General features: G+C 46.9%; 1 protein-coding gene across 1 annotated transcript in view; it reads right to left on the minus strand.

Annotated features, from left to right (window-relative positions):
* Positions 1-15,608, minus strand: part of bmpr2b (bone morphogenetic protein receptor, type II b (serine/threonine kinase)) — a 121,687-nt gene that overhangs the window by 55,846 nt on the left and 50,233 nt on the right. Inside the window, exons 2-3 of the mRNA XM_045213046.1 lie at positions 14,569-14,802; positions 13,571-13,747 (exon numbers count right to left, since the gene is read on the minus strand). Coding sequence (XP_045068981.1) covers positions 13,571-13,747; positions 14,569-14,802 — 411 coding nt within the window. The remainder of the gene's footprint in view (positions 1-13,570; positions 13,748-14,568; positions 14,803-15,608) is intronic.

The raw sequence follows: 15,608 nt of genomic DNA on the forward strand, positions 1-15,608 counted from the left end.
CAGGGTAAGAGTCAGGTATTGTATAAAATCTGTTGTATTTTTGCCTGATTCCGTTTTGTTTTTTCCCAAATTTAACAGGTTTTTGCGCTCAACATTTTATTTTTAGAACAAAATTGGTCCACAACAATGCTTAAACCACTTTTGTGGTCTCCGTCTGGGAAAAATAAAATACATTTAGATTTTTGGGTGTAGTTACCCTTTAATGCAAGTGCGCCACTAGATTGATGCAAATAATCATGATATCATTCTGCCAGGTAGGCACAGGGTACTTTGTAGATAACATTTAATTGAGAAGATTTTTGGGAAAGCCTTTTAATCTCTAACAGAAGGTTATCGTTAGCATCATCGCTAACAGCTACACAAAGTGTAGACACACGCACACACACACACACACACACAGGCATTCCTGTGTCGTTTCAGAAAGTTACAAGGAAATACAAATCACTGATGAATTTTGTTTATGTCTTATGATTAACTTGGGAAAATGTATGCATTTTCTAATATGTTCAATGCATTTACATTTAGTTCATTTCCTACTACATTCAATACCTTTTTGAATATTGTTGAATTCCGTGATTCCGTCCGTAGCGCAGACTTTATAGGGCCCTTCTATAGATCCTACAACGTAGCTTTTATACATCCTCTTTATTCTATAGATCCTACAACATACTCCATTCAATCAGATCAAGCGTTAACTGGCGACAGCCGACACCTCTCATAGCTGATGTTTTGGTGATGTCAGAGGTGTAACTGCGAAGCCACACCCTCTGTCACGAAGCCACACCCGTCCCACTCTCTCATTAGATGTTCAGAACGATAAAGTGAAGGCTATATAGAAATAATGATGCAAAATCATTCAACAAAATAATGACGATTTCTATCAGCCTAATCGAGGCGTAGATTACATCTCACAGTCCTGTGTTCCAACTTGTAAACAAGGCTGCATGGGATTTCTCTTAATGCTCCGTGCAGCCAATGGCAATGTGCGCATTAAATATAATGCTAGGAGCCGCTTGTGGATTTGACTGCTCTAACTCAGTTCACCGCCAAAACAACCGCTATGCAGATGTTGACTAAAGCAGATCTAATTGAATAGAGCCCTGAATATAGTACAATACAGAAATGGCTGTAGGCCACAAACAACAATGATTTAAAATAATATATTTGTAATATTTGGCCTTAGAACAGGTCAAATAACAATACTATATGCCTTTAAACAATTTAATTTTGAAAAGTATTTCAAAATACATACAATGCCTTCAGAAAGTATTAATTCCCCCTTAACTTATTCCACATTTTTTTGTGTTTCAGCCTGAATTCAAAATTGATTAAATAGATGTTGTTCTCACCCATCTACACACAATACCCCATAATAACAAAGTGAAAACATGTTTTCAGAATTTTTGTCACATTTATTGAAAATTAAATACAGAAATATCCCATTTACATAAGCATTCACACCCGAGTCAATACTTTGTAGAAGCACCTTTGGGGCTTTGAGTCGTCTTGGGTATGTCTGTATCAGCTTTGCACATCTGGATTTTGGGATTTTCTCCCGTTCTTCCTTGCAGATTTTCTCAAGCTTTGTTAAGTTAGATGGGGAGTGGCGGTGAACAGCAATCTTCAAGTCTTTCCACAGATTTTCAATGGGATTCAAGTCTGGGCATTGGCTGGGCCATTCAATGACTTTCACATTGTTGTTCTTAAGTCATTCCAGCATTGCTTTGGCTGTATGCTGGGGGTCATTATCCTGTTGGAACGTAAATCTTTGCCCTAGTCTCTGAAGCAGGTTCTTATTAAGGATTTGTCCGTATTTGGGTCCATTCATTGTTCCCTCTATCCTTACCTCCTAGTCCCTGCCGCTAAAAAGCATCCCCATAGCATGATGCTGCCACCAACATGCTTCATGGTAGGGATGGTTTTAGACGGGTGATGAGCTGTGCCTGGTTTCTCCAGAGAGCACTTTGCATTCAGGCCAAAGAGTACATTTTTGTCTCATCAGACCACAGAATATTTTGCCTTATGCTCTCAAAGTCTTTCACGTGCCTTTCTGCAAACTCCAGGTGTGCTGTCATGTGCTTTTTCTCAGGAGTGGGTTCCGTCTGGCAACTCTCCCATAATGCCCAGATTGGTGAAGTGCTGTAGAGACTGTTGTCCTTCTGGCACCTTCTCCCATCTCAGCCAAGGAACTCTGTAGTTCTGTCAGAGTGGTCTTTTACTGAGGAGTGGATTCCGTCTGGCCACTCTACCATAAAGGCCTGATTGGTGGAGTGCTGCAGAGATGGTTGTCCTTCTGGAAGGTTCTCCCATCTCCACAGAGGAACTCTGGAACTCTTTCAGAGTGACCATCGGGTTCTTGGTCACCTCCTTGACCAAGGCCCTTCTCTCCCGATTGCTCAGTTTGGCCGGGCGGCCAGCTCTAGGAAGAGTCTTGGTGGTTCCAAACTTCTTCCATTTAAGAATGATGGAGGCCACTGTGTTCTTGGGGACCTTCAATGCTGTAGACATTTTTTGGTACCCTTCCCCCAGATCTGTGCCTCGACACGATCCTGTCTCGGAGCTCTACGGACAATTCCTTCAACCTCATGGCTTGGTTTTTGCTCTGACATGCACTGTCAACAGTGGGATCTTATATAGACAGGTGTGTGCCTTTCCAAATCATGTCCAAACAATTGAATTTACCACAGGTGGACTCCAATCAAGTTGTGGAAAAATCACAAGGATGATCAATGGAAACAGGATGCACCTGAGCTCAATTTCGAGTCTCATAGCAAAGGGTCTGAATACTTATGTAAATAAGGTTTCTGTTTTTTATTTTTAATACATTTGCAAAAATGTCTAAAAACCTGTTTTCGCTTTTTCATTATGGGTTATTGTGTGTAGATTGATGAGGACATTTTTTTATTTAATCCATTTTAGAATAAGGCTGTAACGTAACAAAATGTGGAAAAAGTAAAGGGGTCTGAATACTTTCCGAATGCATATATTATACAGTGATGGAAAAAAGTATTTGATCCCCTGCTGATTTTGTACGTTTGCACACTGACAAAGACATGATCAGTCTATAATTTTAATGGTAGGTTTATTTGAACAGTGAGAGACAGAATAACAACAAAAAAATCCAGAAAAACGCATGTCAAAAATGTTATAAATTGATTTGCTTTTTAAATGAGGGAAATAAGTATTTGAACAAAACATGACTTGGTGGCAAAACCCTTGTTGGCAATCACAGAGGTCAGACGTTTCTTGTAGTTGGCCACCAGGTTTGCACACATCTCAGGAGGGATTTTGTCCCACTCCTCTTTGCAGATCTTCTCCAAGTCATTAAGGTTTCAAGCCTGACGTTTGGCAACTCGAACCTTCAGCTCCCTCCACAGATTTTCTATGGGATTAAGGTCTGGAGACTGGCTAGGCCACTCCAGGACCTTAATGTGCTTCTTCTTGAGCCACTCCTTTGTTGCCTTGGCCGTGTGTTTTGGGTCATTGTCATGCTGGAATACCCCTCCACGACCCATTTTCAATGCCCTGGCTGAGGGAAGGAGGTTCTCACCCAAGATTTGACGGTACATAGCCCCGTCCATCGTTCCTTTGATGCGGTGAAGTTGTCCTGTCCCCTTAGCAGAAAAACACCCCCAAAGCATAATGTTTCCACCTCCATGTTTGACGGTGGGGATGGTGTTCTTGGGGTCATAGGCAGCATTCCTCCTCCTCCAAACACGGCGAGTTGAGTTGATGCCAAAGAGCTCAATTTTGGTCTCATCTGAACACAACACTTTCACCCAGTTCTCCTCTGAATCATTCAGATGTTCATTGGCAAACTTCAGACGGGCCAACTGTTGTCACCTTCTCACCAAGCTGCTTGGCGATGGTCTTGTAGCCCATTCCAGCCTTGTGTAAGTCTACAATATTGTCTCTGACATCCTTGGAGAGCTCTTTGGTCTTGGCCATGATGGAGAGTTTGGAATCTGATTGATTGATTGCTTCTGTGGACAGGTGTCTTTTATATAGGTAACAAACTGAGATTAGGAGTACTCCCTTTAAGAGTGTGTTCCTAATCTCAGCTCGTTACCTGTATAAAGGACACCTGGGAGCCAGAAACCTTTCTGATCGAGAGGGGGTCAAATACTTATTTCCCTCATTAAAATGCAAATCAATATATAAAAAAAATTACATGCATTTTTCTGGATTTTTTTGTTGTTATTCTGTCTCTCACTGTTCAAATAAACCTACCATTAAAATTATAGACTGATCATGTCTTTGTCAGTGGGCAAACGTACAAAATCAGCAGGGGATCAAATACTTTTTTCCCTCACTGTAGGTACTTCGTTTTATTAGTTGTATTGTAGCAGAACAACTTTTGAATGTACGTTTTCATTTATTGTGGACTACAGGAAAAAAAAGAGGACTGAGCACGCCCCCATTCACATCGACGGGGCTGTAGTGGAGCAGGTTGAGAGCTTCAAGTTCCTTGGTGTCCACATCACCAACAAACTATCATGGTCCAAACACACCAAGACAGTCGTGAAGAGGGCACGACAACGCCTATTCCCCCTCAGGAGACTGAAAAGATTTGGCATGGGTCCTCAGATCCTCAAAAAGTTCTACAGCTGCACCATCGAGAGCATCCTGACTGGTTGCATCACCGTCTGGTATGGCAACTGCTCGTCCTCCGACCGCAAGGCACTACAGAGGGTAGTGTGTACGGCCCAGTACATCACTGGGGCAAAGCTTCCTACCATCCAGGACCTCTATACCAGGCAGTGTCAGAGGAAGGCCCTCAAAATTGTCAAATACTCCAGCCACCCTAGTCATAGACTGTTCTCTCTGCTACCGCATGGCAGAGCGCCAAGTCTAGGTCCAAAAGGCTCCTTAACAGCTTCTGGGGCGGCAGGTAGCTTAGTGATTAAGAGCGTTGTGCCAGTAACCGAAAGGTCGCTGGTTCTAATCCCCGAGCCGACTAGGTGAAAAATCTGTCGATGTGCCCTTGAGCAAGGCACTTAACCCTAATTGCTCTGGATAAGAGCGTCTGCTAAATGACTAAAATGTAATGTAAATGTACCCCCAAGCCATAAGACTCCTGAACAGCTAATCATGGCTATCCGGACTATTTGCATTGTTCCCCCACCCCCTCCCCCACCCCACCCCCTCTTTTTACGCTGCTGCTACTCTGTTTATTATCTATGCATAGTCACTTTAACGCTACCCACATGTACATATTACCTCAATTACCTCGACTAACCGATGCCCTCGCACCTTGACTCTGTACCGGTGCCCCCCTGTATATAGCCTCCCTACTGTTATTTCCCATTGACTCTGTACCGGTGCCCCCCTGTATATAGCCTCGCTATTGTTATTTCCCATTGACTCTGCACCGGTACCCCCTGTATATAGCCTCCCTACTGTTATTTCCCATTGACTCTGTACCGGTACCCCCTGTATATAGCCTCCTACTGTTATTTCCCATTGACTCTGTACGGTACCCCCTGTATATAGCCTCCTACTGTTATTTCCCATTGACTCTGTACCGGTACCCCCTGTATATAGCCTCCCTACTGTTATTTCCCATTGACTCTGTACCGGTACCCCCTGTATATAGCCTCCTACTGTTATTTCCCATTGACTCTGTACCGGTACCCCCTGTATATAGCCTCCTACTGTTATTTCCCATTGACTCTGTACCGGTACCCCTGTATATAGCCTCCCTACTGTTATTTCCCATTGCCTCTGTACCGGTACCCCCTGTATATAGCCTCCCTACTGTTATTTCCCATTGACTCTGTACCGGTACCCCCTGTATATAGCCTCCCTACTGTTATTTCCCATTGACTCTGTACCGGGTACCCCCTGTATATAGCCTCCCTACTGTTATTTCCCATTGACTCTGTACCGGTACCCCCTGTATATAGCCTCCCTACTGTTATTTCCCATTGACTCTGTCAGTACCCCCTGTATATAGCCTCCCTACTGTTATTTCCCATTGACTCTGTACCGGTGCCCCCCTGTATATAGCCTCCCTACTGTTATTTCCCATTGACTCTGTACCGGTACCCCCTGTATATAGCTGTATATAGCCTGTATATTGACTCTGTACCGGTCCCCCCTGTGTATAGCCTGTATATTGACTCTGTACCGGTACCCCCTGTATATAGCCTCCCTATTGTTATTTTATTTACTGCAGCACTTTAATTATTATTATTTTTAATTTTGTACTTGTCTATTTCTTACATAACACTTTTTTTCTTAAAACTGCATTGTTGGTTAAGGGCTTGTAAGTAAGCATTTCACTGTAAGGTCTATTCGGCGCATGAGGCGAATAAATTTTTTTATTTGAATAGGGTGACGAGGGCACTCCTTGTCTTTTTGGACAAAAACAGGTTAATCTGAATGGCCTTGGGTCCCTTTTTAATATCCCTGAACTCCAAACACAGCTAGACCACCTCTTTCATCTCAGCGTCTGTCTGTCTGTGTTGAACCCAGATCAATACGGCTGCCACTGCATTGGGTAGGAGGACTATTCCACAAACCAGCATTCTGACTAGAAGACGGTGTTAGTCCCAAATGGCACCCTATTCCCTAAATGTAGGATGCAGATGGTGAACCTGTTGTTACATGGAGCAGAGCAGACAGACGGACAGGAGAATAACTCTTTCCTACTGAGTCTGACAGAACCATTGATTCCTCAGGACTGTATTTCTCTGTATTGTTCAGTAGTGTTCTGTGAGACTCCATCAGGTAGTGGGTCTCAGTAGTGCTCTGTGAGACTCCATCAGGTAGTGGGTCTCAGTAGTGTTCTGTGAGACTCCATCAGGTAGTGGGTCTCAGTAGTGCTCTGTGAGACTCCATCAGGTAGTGGGTCTCAGTAGTGCTCTGTGAGACTCCATCAGGTGGTGTGTCTCAGTAGTGCTCTGTGAGACTCCATCAGGTAGTGGGTCTCAGTAGTGCTCTGTGAGACTCCATCAGGTAGTGGGTCTCAGTAGTGTTCTGTGAGACTCCATCAGGTAGTGGGTCTCAGTAGTGCTCTGTGAGACTCCATCAGGTAGTGGGTCTCAGTAGTGACTCTGTGAGACTCCATCAGGTGGTGTGTCTCAGTAGTGCTCTGTGAGACTCCATCAGGTAGTGGGTCTCAGTAGTGCTCTGTGAGACTCCATCAGGTAGTGGGTCTCAGTAGTGTTCTGTGAGACTCCATCAGGTAGTGGGTCTCAGTAGTGCTCTGTGAGACTCCATCAGGTAGTGGGTCTCAGTAGTGCTCTGTGAGACTCCATCAGGTGGTGTGTCTCAGTAGTGCTCTGTGAGACTCCATCAGGTAGTGTGTCTCAGTAGTGCTCTGTGAGACTCCATCAGGTAGTGGGTCTCAGTAGTGTTCTGTGAGACTCCATCAGGTAGTGGGTCTCAGTAGTGCTCTGTGAGACTCCATCAGGTAGTGGGTCTCAGTAGTGTTCTGTGAGACTCCATCAGGTAGTATTGTTCAGTAGTGTTCTGTGAGACTCCATCAGGTAGTGGGTCTCAGTAGTGCTCTGTGAGACTCCATCAGGTAGTGGGTCTCAGTAGTGCTCTGTGAGACTCCATCAGGTAGTGGGTCTCAGTAGTGCTCTGTGAGACTCCATCAGGTAGTGGGTCTCAGTAGTGCTCTGTGAGACTCCATCAGGTAGTATTGTTCAGTAGTGTTCTGTGAGACTCCATCAGGTAGTGGGTCTCAGCAGTGTTCTGTGAGACTCCATCAGGTAGTGGGTCTCAGTAGTGCTCTGTGAGACTCCATCAGGTAGTGGGTCTCAGTAGTGCTCTGTGAGACTCCATCAGGTAGTGGGTCTCAGTAGTGCTCTGTGAGACTCCATCAGGTAGTGGGTCTCAGTAGTGTTCTGTGAGACTCCATCAGGTAGTGGGTCTCAGTAGTGCTCTGTGAGACTCCATCAGGTGGTGTGTCTCAGTAGTGCTCTGTGAGACTCCATCAGGTGGTGTGTCTCAGTAGTGCTCTGTGAGACTCCATCAGGTGGTGTGTCTCAGTAGTGCTCTGTGAGACTCCATCAGGTGGTGTGTCTCAGTAGTGCTCTGTGAGACTCCATCAGGTGGTGTGTCTCAGTAGTGTTCTGTGTTGGGGAGTGAGAGAGTCTGGAAGGAGAAGCGGAGCCAGGTTCTGTGTGGAGGCTGCCAGTCCCTCTCTCCCGTCTGTCTCTTCTCTCTCCCTCTCTCTCCCTCTCTCCCATCTGTCTCTTCTCTCTCCCTCTCTCTCCCTCTCTCCCGTCTCTCTCTCCCTCTCTCTCCCTCTCTCCCTCTCTCTCCCTCTCTCCCGTCTGTCTCTTCTCTCTCCCTCTCTCTCTCTGCAGCAGCTCTAAGAGACGGGCATTGTGCTGCCAAGCAGTCTCCCTGGGTAAGTCTATAGAAACCCAGCATAAAGCTACCACACTGACCCGCACACAGCCATCCACAATGAGTTCCACCTGGCTAGGACATTCACCTGAACCAAGAAGTCCCACTAAACATGCAGACTCATTAAACAAATGAACAAGCTTAGAAAGACATCCCACAGCATGATGTCAGAGACAGACAGGATCTAATCAGAACAATGAAACAGAGGACACCGTAACATGGTGAGCACCCCTGCTCTCTGCTTTTCCTCTACCGTAACATGGTGAGCACCCCTGCTCTCTACTTTTCCTCTACCGTAACATGGTGAGCACCCCTGCTCTCTACTTTTCCTCTAACGTAACATGGTGAGCACCCCTGCTCTCTACTTTTCCTCTACCGTAACATGGTGAGCACCCCTGCTCTCTACTTTTCCTCTACCGTAACATGGTGAGCACCCTGCTCTCTACTTTTCCTCTACCGTAACATGGTGAGCACCCCTGCTCTCTACTTTTCCTCTACCGTAACATGGTGAGCACCCCTGCTCTCTACTTTTCCTCTACCGTAACATGGTGAGCACCCCTGCTCTCTACTTTTCCTCTACCGTAACATGGTGAGCACCCCTGCTCTCTATTGTTCCTCTACCGTAACATGGTGAGCACCCCTGCTCTCTACTTTTCCTCTACCGTAACATGGTGAGCACCCCTGCTCTCTACTTTCCTCTACCGTAACATGGTGAGCACCCCTGCTCTCTACTTTTCCTCTACCGTAACATGGTGAGCACCCCTGCTCTCTACTTTTCCTCTACCGTAACATGGTGAGCACCCCTGCTCTCTACTTTTCCTCTACCGCAACATGGTGAGCACCCTGCTCTCTACTTTTCCTCTACCGTAACATGGTGAGCACCCTGCTCTCTACTTTTCCTCTACCGTAACATGGTGAGCACCCTGCTCTCTACTTTTCCTCTACCGTAACATGGTGAGCACCCCTGCTCTCTACTTTTCCTCTACCGTAACATGGTGAGCACCCCTGCTCTCTACTTTTCCTCTACCGTAACATGGTGAGCATCCCTGCTCTCTACTTTTCCTCTACCGTAACATGGTGAGCACCCCTGCTCTCTACTTTTCCTCTACCGTAACATGGTGAGCACCCCTGCTCTCTACTTTTCCTCTACCGTAACATGGTGAGCACCCTGCTCTCTACTTTTCCTCTACCGTAACATGGTGAGCACCCTGCTCTCTACTTTTCCTCTACCGTAACATGGTGAGCACCCCTGCTCTCTACTTTTCCTCTACCGTAACATGGTGAGCACCCCCTGCTCTCTACTTTTCCTCTACCGTAACATGGGTGAGCACCCCTGCTCTCTACTTTTCCTCTACCGTAACATGGTGAGCACCCCTGCTCTCTACTTTTCCTCTACCGCAACATGGTGAGCACCCCTGCTCTCTACTTTTCCTCTACCGTAACATGGTGAGCACCCCTGCTCTCTACTTTCCTCTACCGTAACATGGTGAGCACCCCTGCTCTCTACTTTTCCTCTACCGTAACATGGTGAGCACCCTGCTCTCTACTTTTCCTCTACCGTAACATGGTGAGCACCCTGCTCTCTACTTTTCCTCTACCGTAACATGGTGAGCACCCCTGCTCTCTACTTTTCCTCTACCGTAACATGGTGAGCACCCCTGCTCTCTACTTTTCCTCTACCGTAACATGGTGAGCACCCCTGCTCTCTACTTTTCCTCTACCGTAACATGGTGAGCACCCTGCTCTCTACTTTTCCTCTACCGTAACATGGTGAGCACCCCTGCTCTCTACTTTTCCTCTACAGTAACATGGTGAGCACCCTGCTCTCTACTTTTCCTCTACCGTAACATGGTGAGCACCCCTGCTCTCTACTTTTCCTCTACCGTAACATGGTGAGCACCCTGCTCTCTACTTTTCCTCTATCGTAACATGGTGAGCACCCCTGCTCTCTACTTTTCCTCTACCGTAACATGGTGAGCACCTGCTCTCTACTTTTCCTCTACCGTAACATGGTGAGCACCCTGCTCTCTACTTTTCCTCTACCGTAACATGGTGAGCACCCCTGCTCTCTACTTTTCCTCTACCGTAACATGGTGAGCACCCTGCTCTCTACTTTTCCTCTACCGTAACATGGTGAGCACCCCTGCTCTCTACTTTTCCTCTACCGTAACATGGTGGTAGCACCCCTGCTCTCTACTTTTCCTCTACCGTAACATGGTGAGCACCCCTGCTCTCTACTTTTCCTCTACCGTAACATGGTGAGCACCCCTGCTCTCTACTTTCCTCTACCGTAACATGGTGAGCACCCCTGCTCTCTACTTTCCTCTACCGTAACATGGTGAGCACCCCTGCTCTCTACTTTTCCTCTACCGTAACATGGTGAGCACCCCTGCTCTCTACTTTTCCTCTACCGTAACATGGTGAGCACCCTGCTCTCTACTTTTTCCTCTACCGTAACATGGTGAGCACCCTGCTCTCTACTTTTCTCTACCGTAACATGGTGAGCACCTGCTCTCTACTTTTCCTCTACTCGGAACATGGTGAGCACCCTGCTCTCTACTTTTCCTCTACCGTAACATGGTGAGAACCCTGCTCTCTACTTTTCCTCTACCGTAACATGGTGAGCACCCTGCTCTCTACTTTTCCTCTACCGTAACATGGTGAGCACCCTGCTCTCTACTTTTCCTCTACCGTAACATGGTGAGCACCCCTGCTCTCTACTTTTCCTCTACCGTAACATGGTGAGCACCCCTGCTCTCTACTTTTCCTCTACCGTAACATGGTGAGCACCCTGCTCTCTACTTTTCCTCTACCGTAACATGGTGAGCACCCCTGCTCTCTACTTTTCCTCTACCGTAACATGGTGAGCACCCCTGCTCTCTACTTTTCCTCTACCGTAACATGGTGAGCACCCCTGCTCTCTACTTTTCCTCTACCGTAACATGGTGAGCACCCCTGCTCTCTACTTTTCCTCTACCGTAACATGGTGAGCACCCCTGCTCTCTACTTTTCCTCTACCGTAACATGGTGAGCACCCTGTCTCTATCTTTCCTCTAACATGGTGAGCATTCCTGCTCTCTACTTTTCCTCTACCGTAACATGGTGAGCACCCCTGCTCTCTACTTTTCCTCTACCGTAACATGGTGAGCACCCCTGCTCTCTACTTTTCCTCTACCGTAACATGGTGAGCACCCTGCTCTCTACTTTTTCTCTACCGTAACATGGTGAGCACCCTGCTCTCTACTTTTCCTCTACCGTAACATGGTGAGCACCCCTGCTCTCTACTTTTCCTCTACCGTAACATGGTGAGAACCCTGCTCTCTACTTTTCCTCTACCGTAACATGGTGAGCACCCTGCTCTCTACTTTTCCTCTACCGTAACATGGTGAGCACCCCTGCTCTCTACTTTTCCTCTACCGAACATGGTGAGCACCCTGCTCTCTACTTTTCCTCTACCGTAACATGGTGAGCACCCCTGCTCTCTACTTTTCCTCTACCGTAACATGGTGAGCACCCCTGCTCTCTACTTTTCCTCTACCGTAACATGGTGAGCACCCTGCTCTCTACTTTTCCTCTACCGTAACATGGTGAGCACCCCTGCTCTCTACTTTTCCTCTACCGTAACATGGTGAGCACCCCTGCTCTCTCCTTTCCTCTACCGTAACATGGTGAGCACCCCTGCTCTCTACTTTTCCTCTACCGTAACATGGTGAGCACCCCTGCTCTCTACTTTCCTCTACCGTAACATGGTGAGCACCCCCTGCTCTCTACTTTTCCTCTACCGTAACATGGTGAGCACCCCTGCTCTCTACTTTTCCTCTACCGTAACATGGTGAGCACCCTGCTCTCTACTTTTCCTCTACCGTAACATGGTGAGCACCCTGCTCTCTACTTTTCCTCTACCGTAACATGGTGAGCACCCTGCTCTCTACTTTTCCTCTACCGTAACATGGTGAAACACCCCGCTCTCTACTTTTCCTCTACCGTAACATGGTGAACACCCCGCTCTCTACTTTTCCTCTACCGTAACATGGTGAGCACCCTGCTCTCTACTTTTCCTCTACCGTAACATGGTGAGCACCCTGCTCTCTACTTTTCCTCTACCGTAACATGGTGAGCACCCCTGCTCTCTACTTTTCCTCTACCGTAACATGGTGAGCACCCCGCTCTCTACTTTTCCTCTACCGTAACATGGTGAGCACCCCGCTCTCTACTTTTCCTCTACCGTAACATGGTGAGCACCCTGCTCTCTACTTTTCCTCTACCGTGAACATGGTGAGCACCCTGCTCTCTACTTTCCTCTACCGTAACATGGTGAGCACCCCTGCTCTCTACTTTTCCTCTACCGTAACATGGTGAGCACTCCCTGCTCTCTACTTTTCCTCTACCGTAACATGGTGAGCACCCCTGCTCTCTACTTTTCCTCTACCGTAACATGGTGAGCACCCCTGCTCTCTACTTTTCCTCTACCGTAACATGGTGAGCACCCTGCTCTCTACTTTTCCTCTACCGTAACATGGTGAGCACCCCTGCTCTCTACTTTTCCTCTACCGTAACATGGTGAACACCCCTGCTCTCTACTTTTCCTCTACCGTAACATGGTGAGCACCCCTGCTCTCTACTTTTCCTCTACCGTAACATGGTGAGCACCCTGTCTCTACTTTTCCTCTACCGTAACATGGTGAGCACCCCTGCTCTCTACTTTTCCTCTACCATAACATGGTGAGCACCCTGCTCTCTACTTTTCCTCTACCGTAACATGGTGAGCACCCCTGCTCTCTACTTTTCCTCTACCGTAACATGGTGAGCACCCCTGCTCTCTACTTTTCCTCTACCGTAACATGGTGAGCACCCTGCTCTCTACTTTTCCTCTAAACATTCCCTCACCTTCTGCTGTTATTTGACCTAATACTCATTAATGGTTTTATAATGGCTGTTAAGATTATTGTGGCTGTGCCAAATGTTTCAGTTGTTAGTCACAGTGATGTGCTGACACCGTCTGATAGCTACACCGCTGAGAAAGTCAGAGAAATATTGATGCAGTACTTTAGGGTATCCTACCCTAGTACTGCACTGAAATGTATTATCGATTCTGATGATGTAGTTAAGTGTGATTAAACTGCAGTGTGGCTTTACAGAGAGGCTGGGCTGAAGTCGGGCGGAGGGTCAGGGTTAGAGGTTAAGGGTCAGGGGTTATGGTACTTACATAGCTGTGCGGCGGTGGGGCTGGGTGGGGGGAAGTCCTCGGTGAAGTTGACGTTACACATGTTGGTACTGCAGCAGCAGAACCTATACGTCCCATTCTGAATCTGAGACGGAGTAGTCGTAACCACGCAACGGTTGTCATGGCACTCCTGCTGGTCCCCGATGTGAGTCCAGCAACCTGGAGGAGGATAGCAAGGAGGATAAGAGACTGCTGCGGACAGGATGTGAGTGTGTGTTTTGCCTTTGATTATAAACACTGTGTGGGTCACAGAGAGAGACAGAGAGTGAGAGAGAGAGAGTGAGAGAGAGAGAGTCCACAAAATGAGGTGGAAACTGAGCTGCACTTCCTAACCTCCTGCCAAATGTATGACCATATTAGAGACACATATTTCCCTCAGATTACAGCGATCCACAAAGAATTCGAAAACAAACCCAATTTTGATAAACTCCCTTATCTATTGCGTGAAATACCACAGTGTGCCATCACAGCAGCAAGATGTGACCTGTTGCCACAAGAAAAGGGCAACCAGTGAAGAACAAACACCATTGTAAATACAACCCATATTTATTTATTTTCCCATTTGTACTTTAACTATTTGCACATTGTTACAACACTGTATATATACATAATATGACATTTGAAATGTCTTTATTCTTTTGGAACTTCTGAGTGTAATGTTTCCTGTTAATATTTATTGTTTATTTCACTTTTGTTTACTATCTACTTCACTTGCTTTGGCAACGTTAACATACGTTTCCCATGCCAATAAAGCCCTTACATTGAAATTGAATTGAAAGAGAGAGACAGAGAGAGAGAGAGAGAGAGACAGAGAGACAGAGAGACAGAGAGACAGAGAGACAGAGAGACAGAGAGACAGAGAGAGAGAGAGAGAGAGAGAGAGAGAGAGAAAGGAAAGTGATGGTGATGGTGATGGAGTGATGACATTGACCCTGTTTTACCGTCTCTAGTGAGTGTGTGTATTGAGAGAGTAGACGTACCCTGTTTGACCAGGTGTATGTCTCCGTCTTTAGTCTTCTCCCACAGGCCATAGCATCGAGAGCCCTTACTGCAGCGTATAGTAGTATTCTCCCTGGTCATAGGCCAGTCACCTGCTCCTCCTCCTCCCCCTGCTCCTCCTCCTCCTCCTGCTCTTCCTCCTCCTCCTCCATGCTGCTCCTCATACTGCTGCTGCTGGTCGATGAAGGCACACTCACGCTCCTCGCTCTGGGCAGCTAGGGAGAGGGAGAGAGGGGGAGGAGAGAGAGGGGAGAGATGGAGAGGGGGGAGAGAGGGAGGAGGAGGAGAGAGAGGGAGGAGGGAGAGGGGGGAGAGATGGAGAGGGGGAGAGAGAGGGAGGAGGAGGAGAGAGAGGGAGGAGGGAGAGGGGGGAGAGAGGGAGAGGGGGGAGAGATGGAGAGGGGGGAGAGAGAGGGAGGAGAGGAGAGAGGGAGGAGGGAGAGGGGGAGAGAGGGAGAGGGGGGAGAGATGGAGAGGGGGAGAGAGAGGGAGGAGGGGGAGAGAGATGGAGGAGGGAGATGGGGGGAGAGGGAGAGAGAGGTTAGTGAAAATAATTGCACTTCTGAGACAGAAAAGCATGGGTCTGGATGGGGGGTGTTCACATGGGGGGATGAACTGTAGTTAATCAAATCACATTTTATTTGCCACATGCGCCGAATACAACAGGTGTAGACCTTACAGTGAAATGCTTACTTACAAGCCCTTAACCAACAATGCAGTTTTAAGAAAAAAATAAAAAATAAAATAATAATTAAAGAGCAGCAGTAAAATAAAATAACAGTAGGGAGGCTATATACAGGGGGTATTATTCACATGGGGATATGAACTGTAGCTAATCAGGTATTCACATGGGGATATGAACTGTAGCTAATCAGGTATTCACATGGGGATATGAACTGTAGTTAATCAGGTATTCACATGGGGATATGAACTGTAGCTAATCAGGTATTCACATGGGGATATGAACTGTAGCTAATCAGGTATTCACATGGGGGATATGAACTGTAGCTAATCAGGTATT

The sequence above is a fragment of the Coregonus clupeaformis genome, unplaced genomic scaffold (genome assembly GCF_020615455.1).
Source record: "Coregonus clupeaformis isolate EN_2021a unplaced genomic scaffold, ASM2061545v1 scaf0075, whole genome shotgun sequence".
Lineage (NCBI taxonomy): Eukaryota > Metazoa > Chordata > Actinopteri > Salmoniformes > Salmonidae > Coregonus > Coregonus clupeaformis.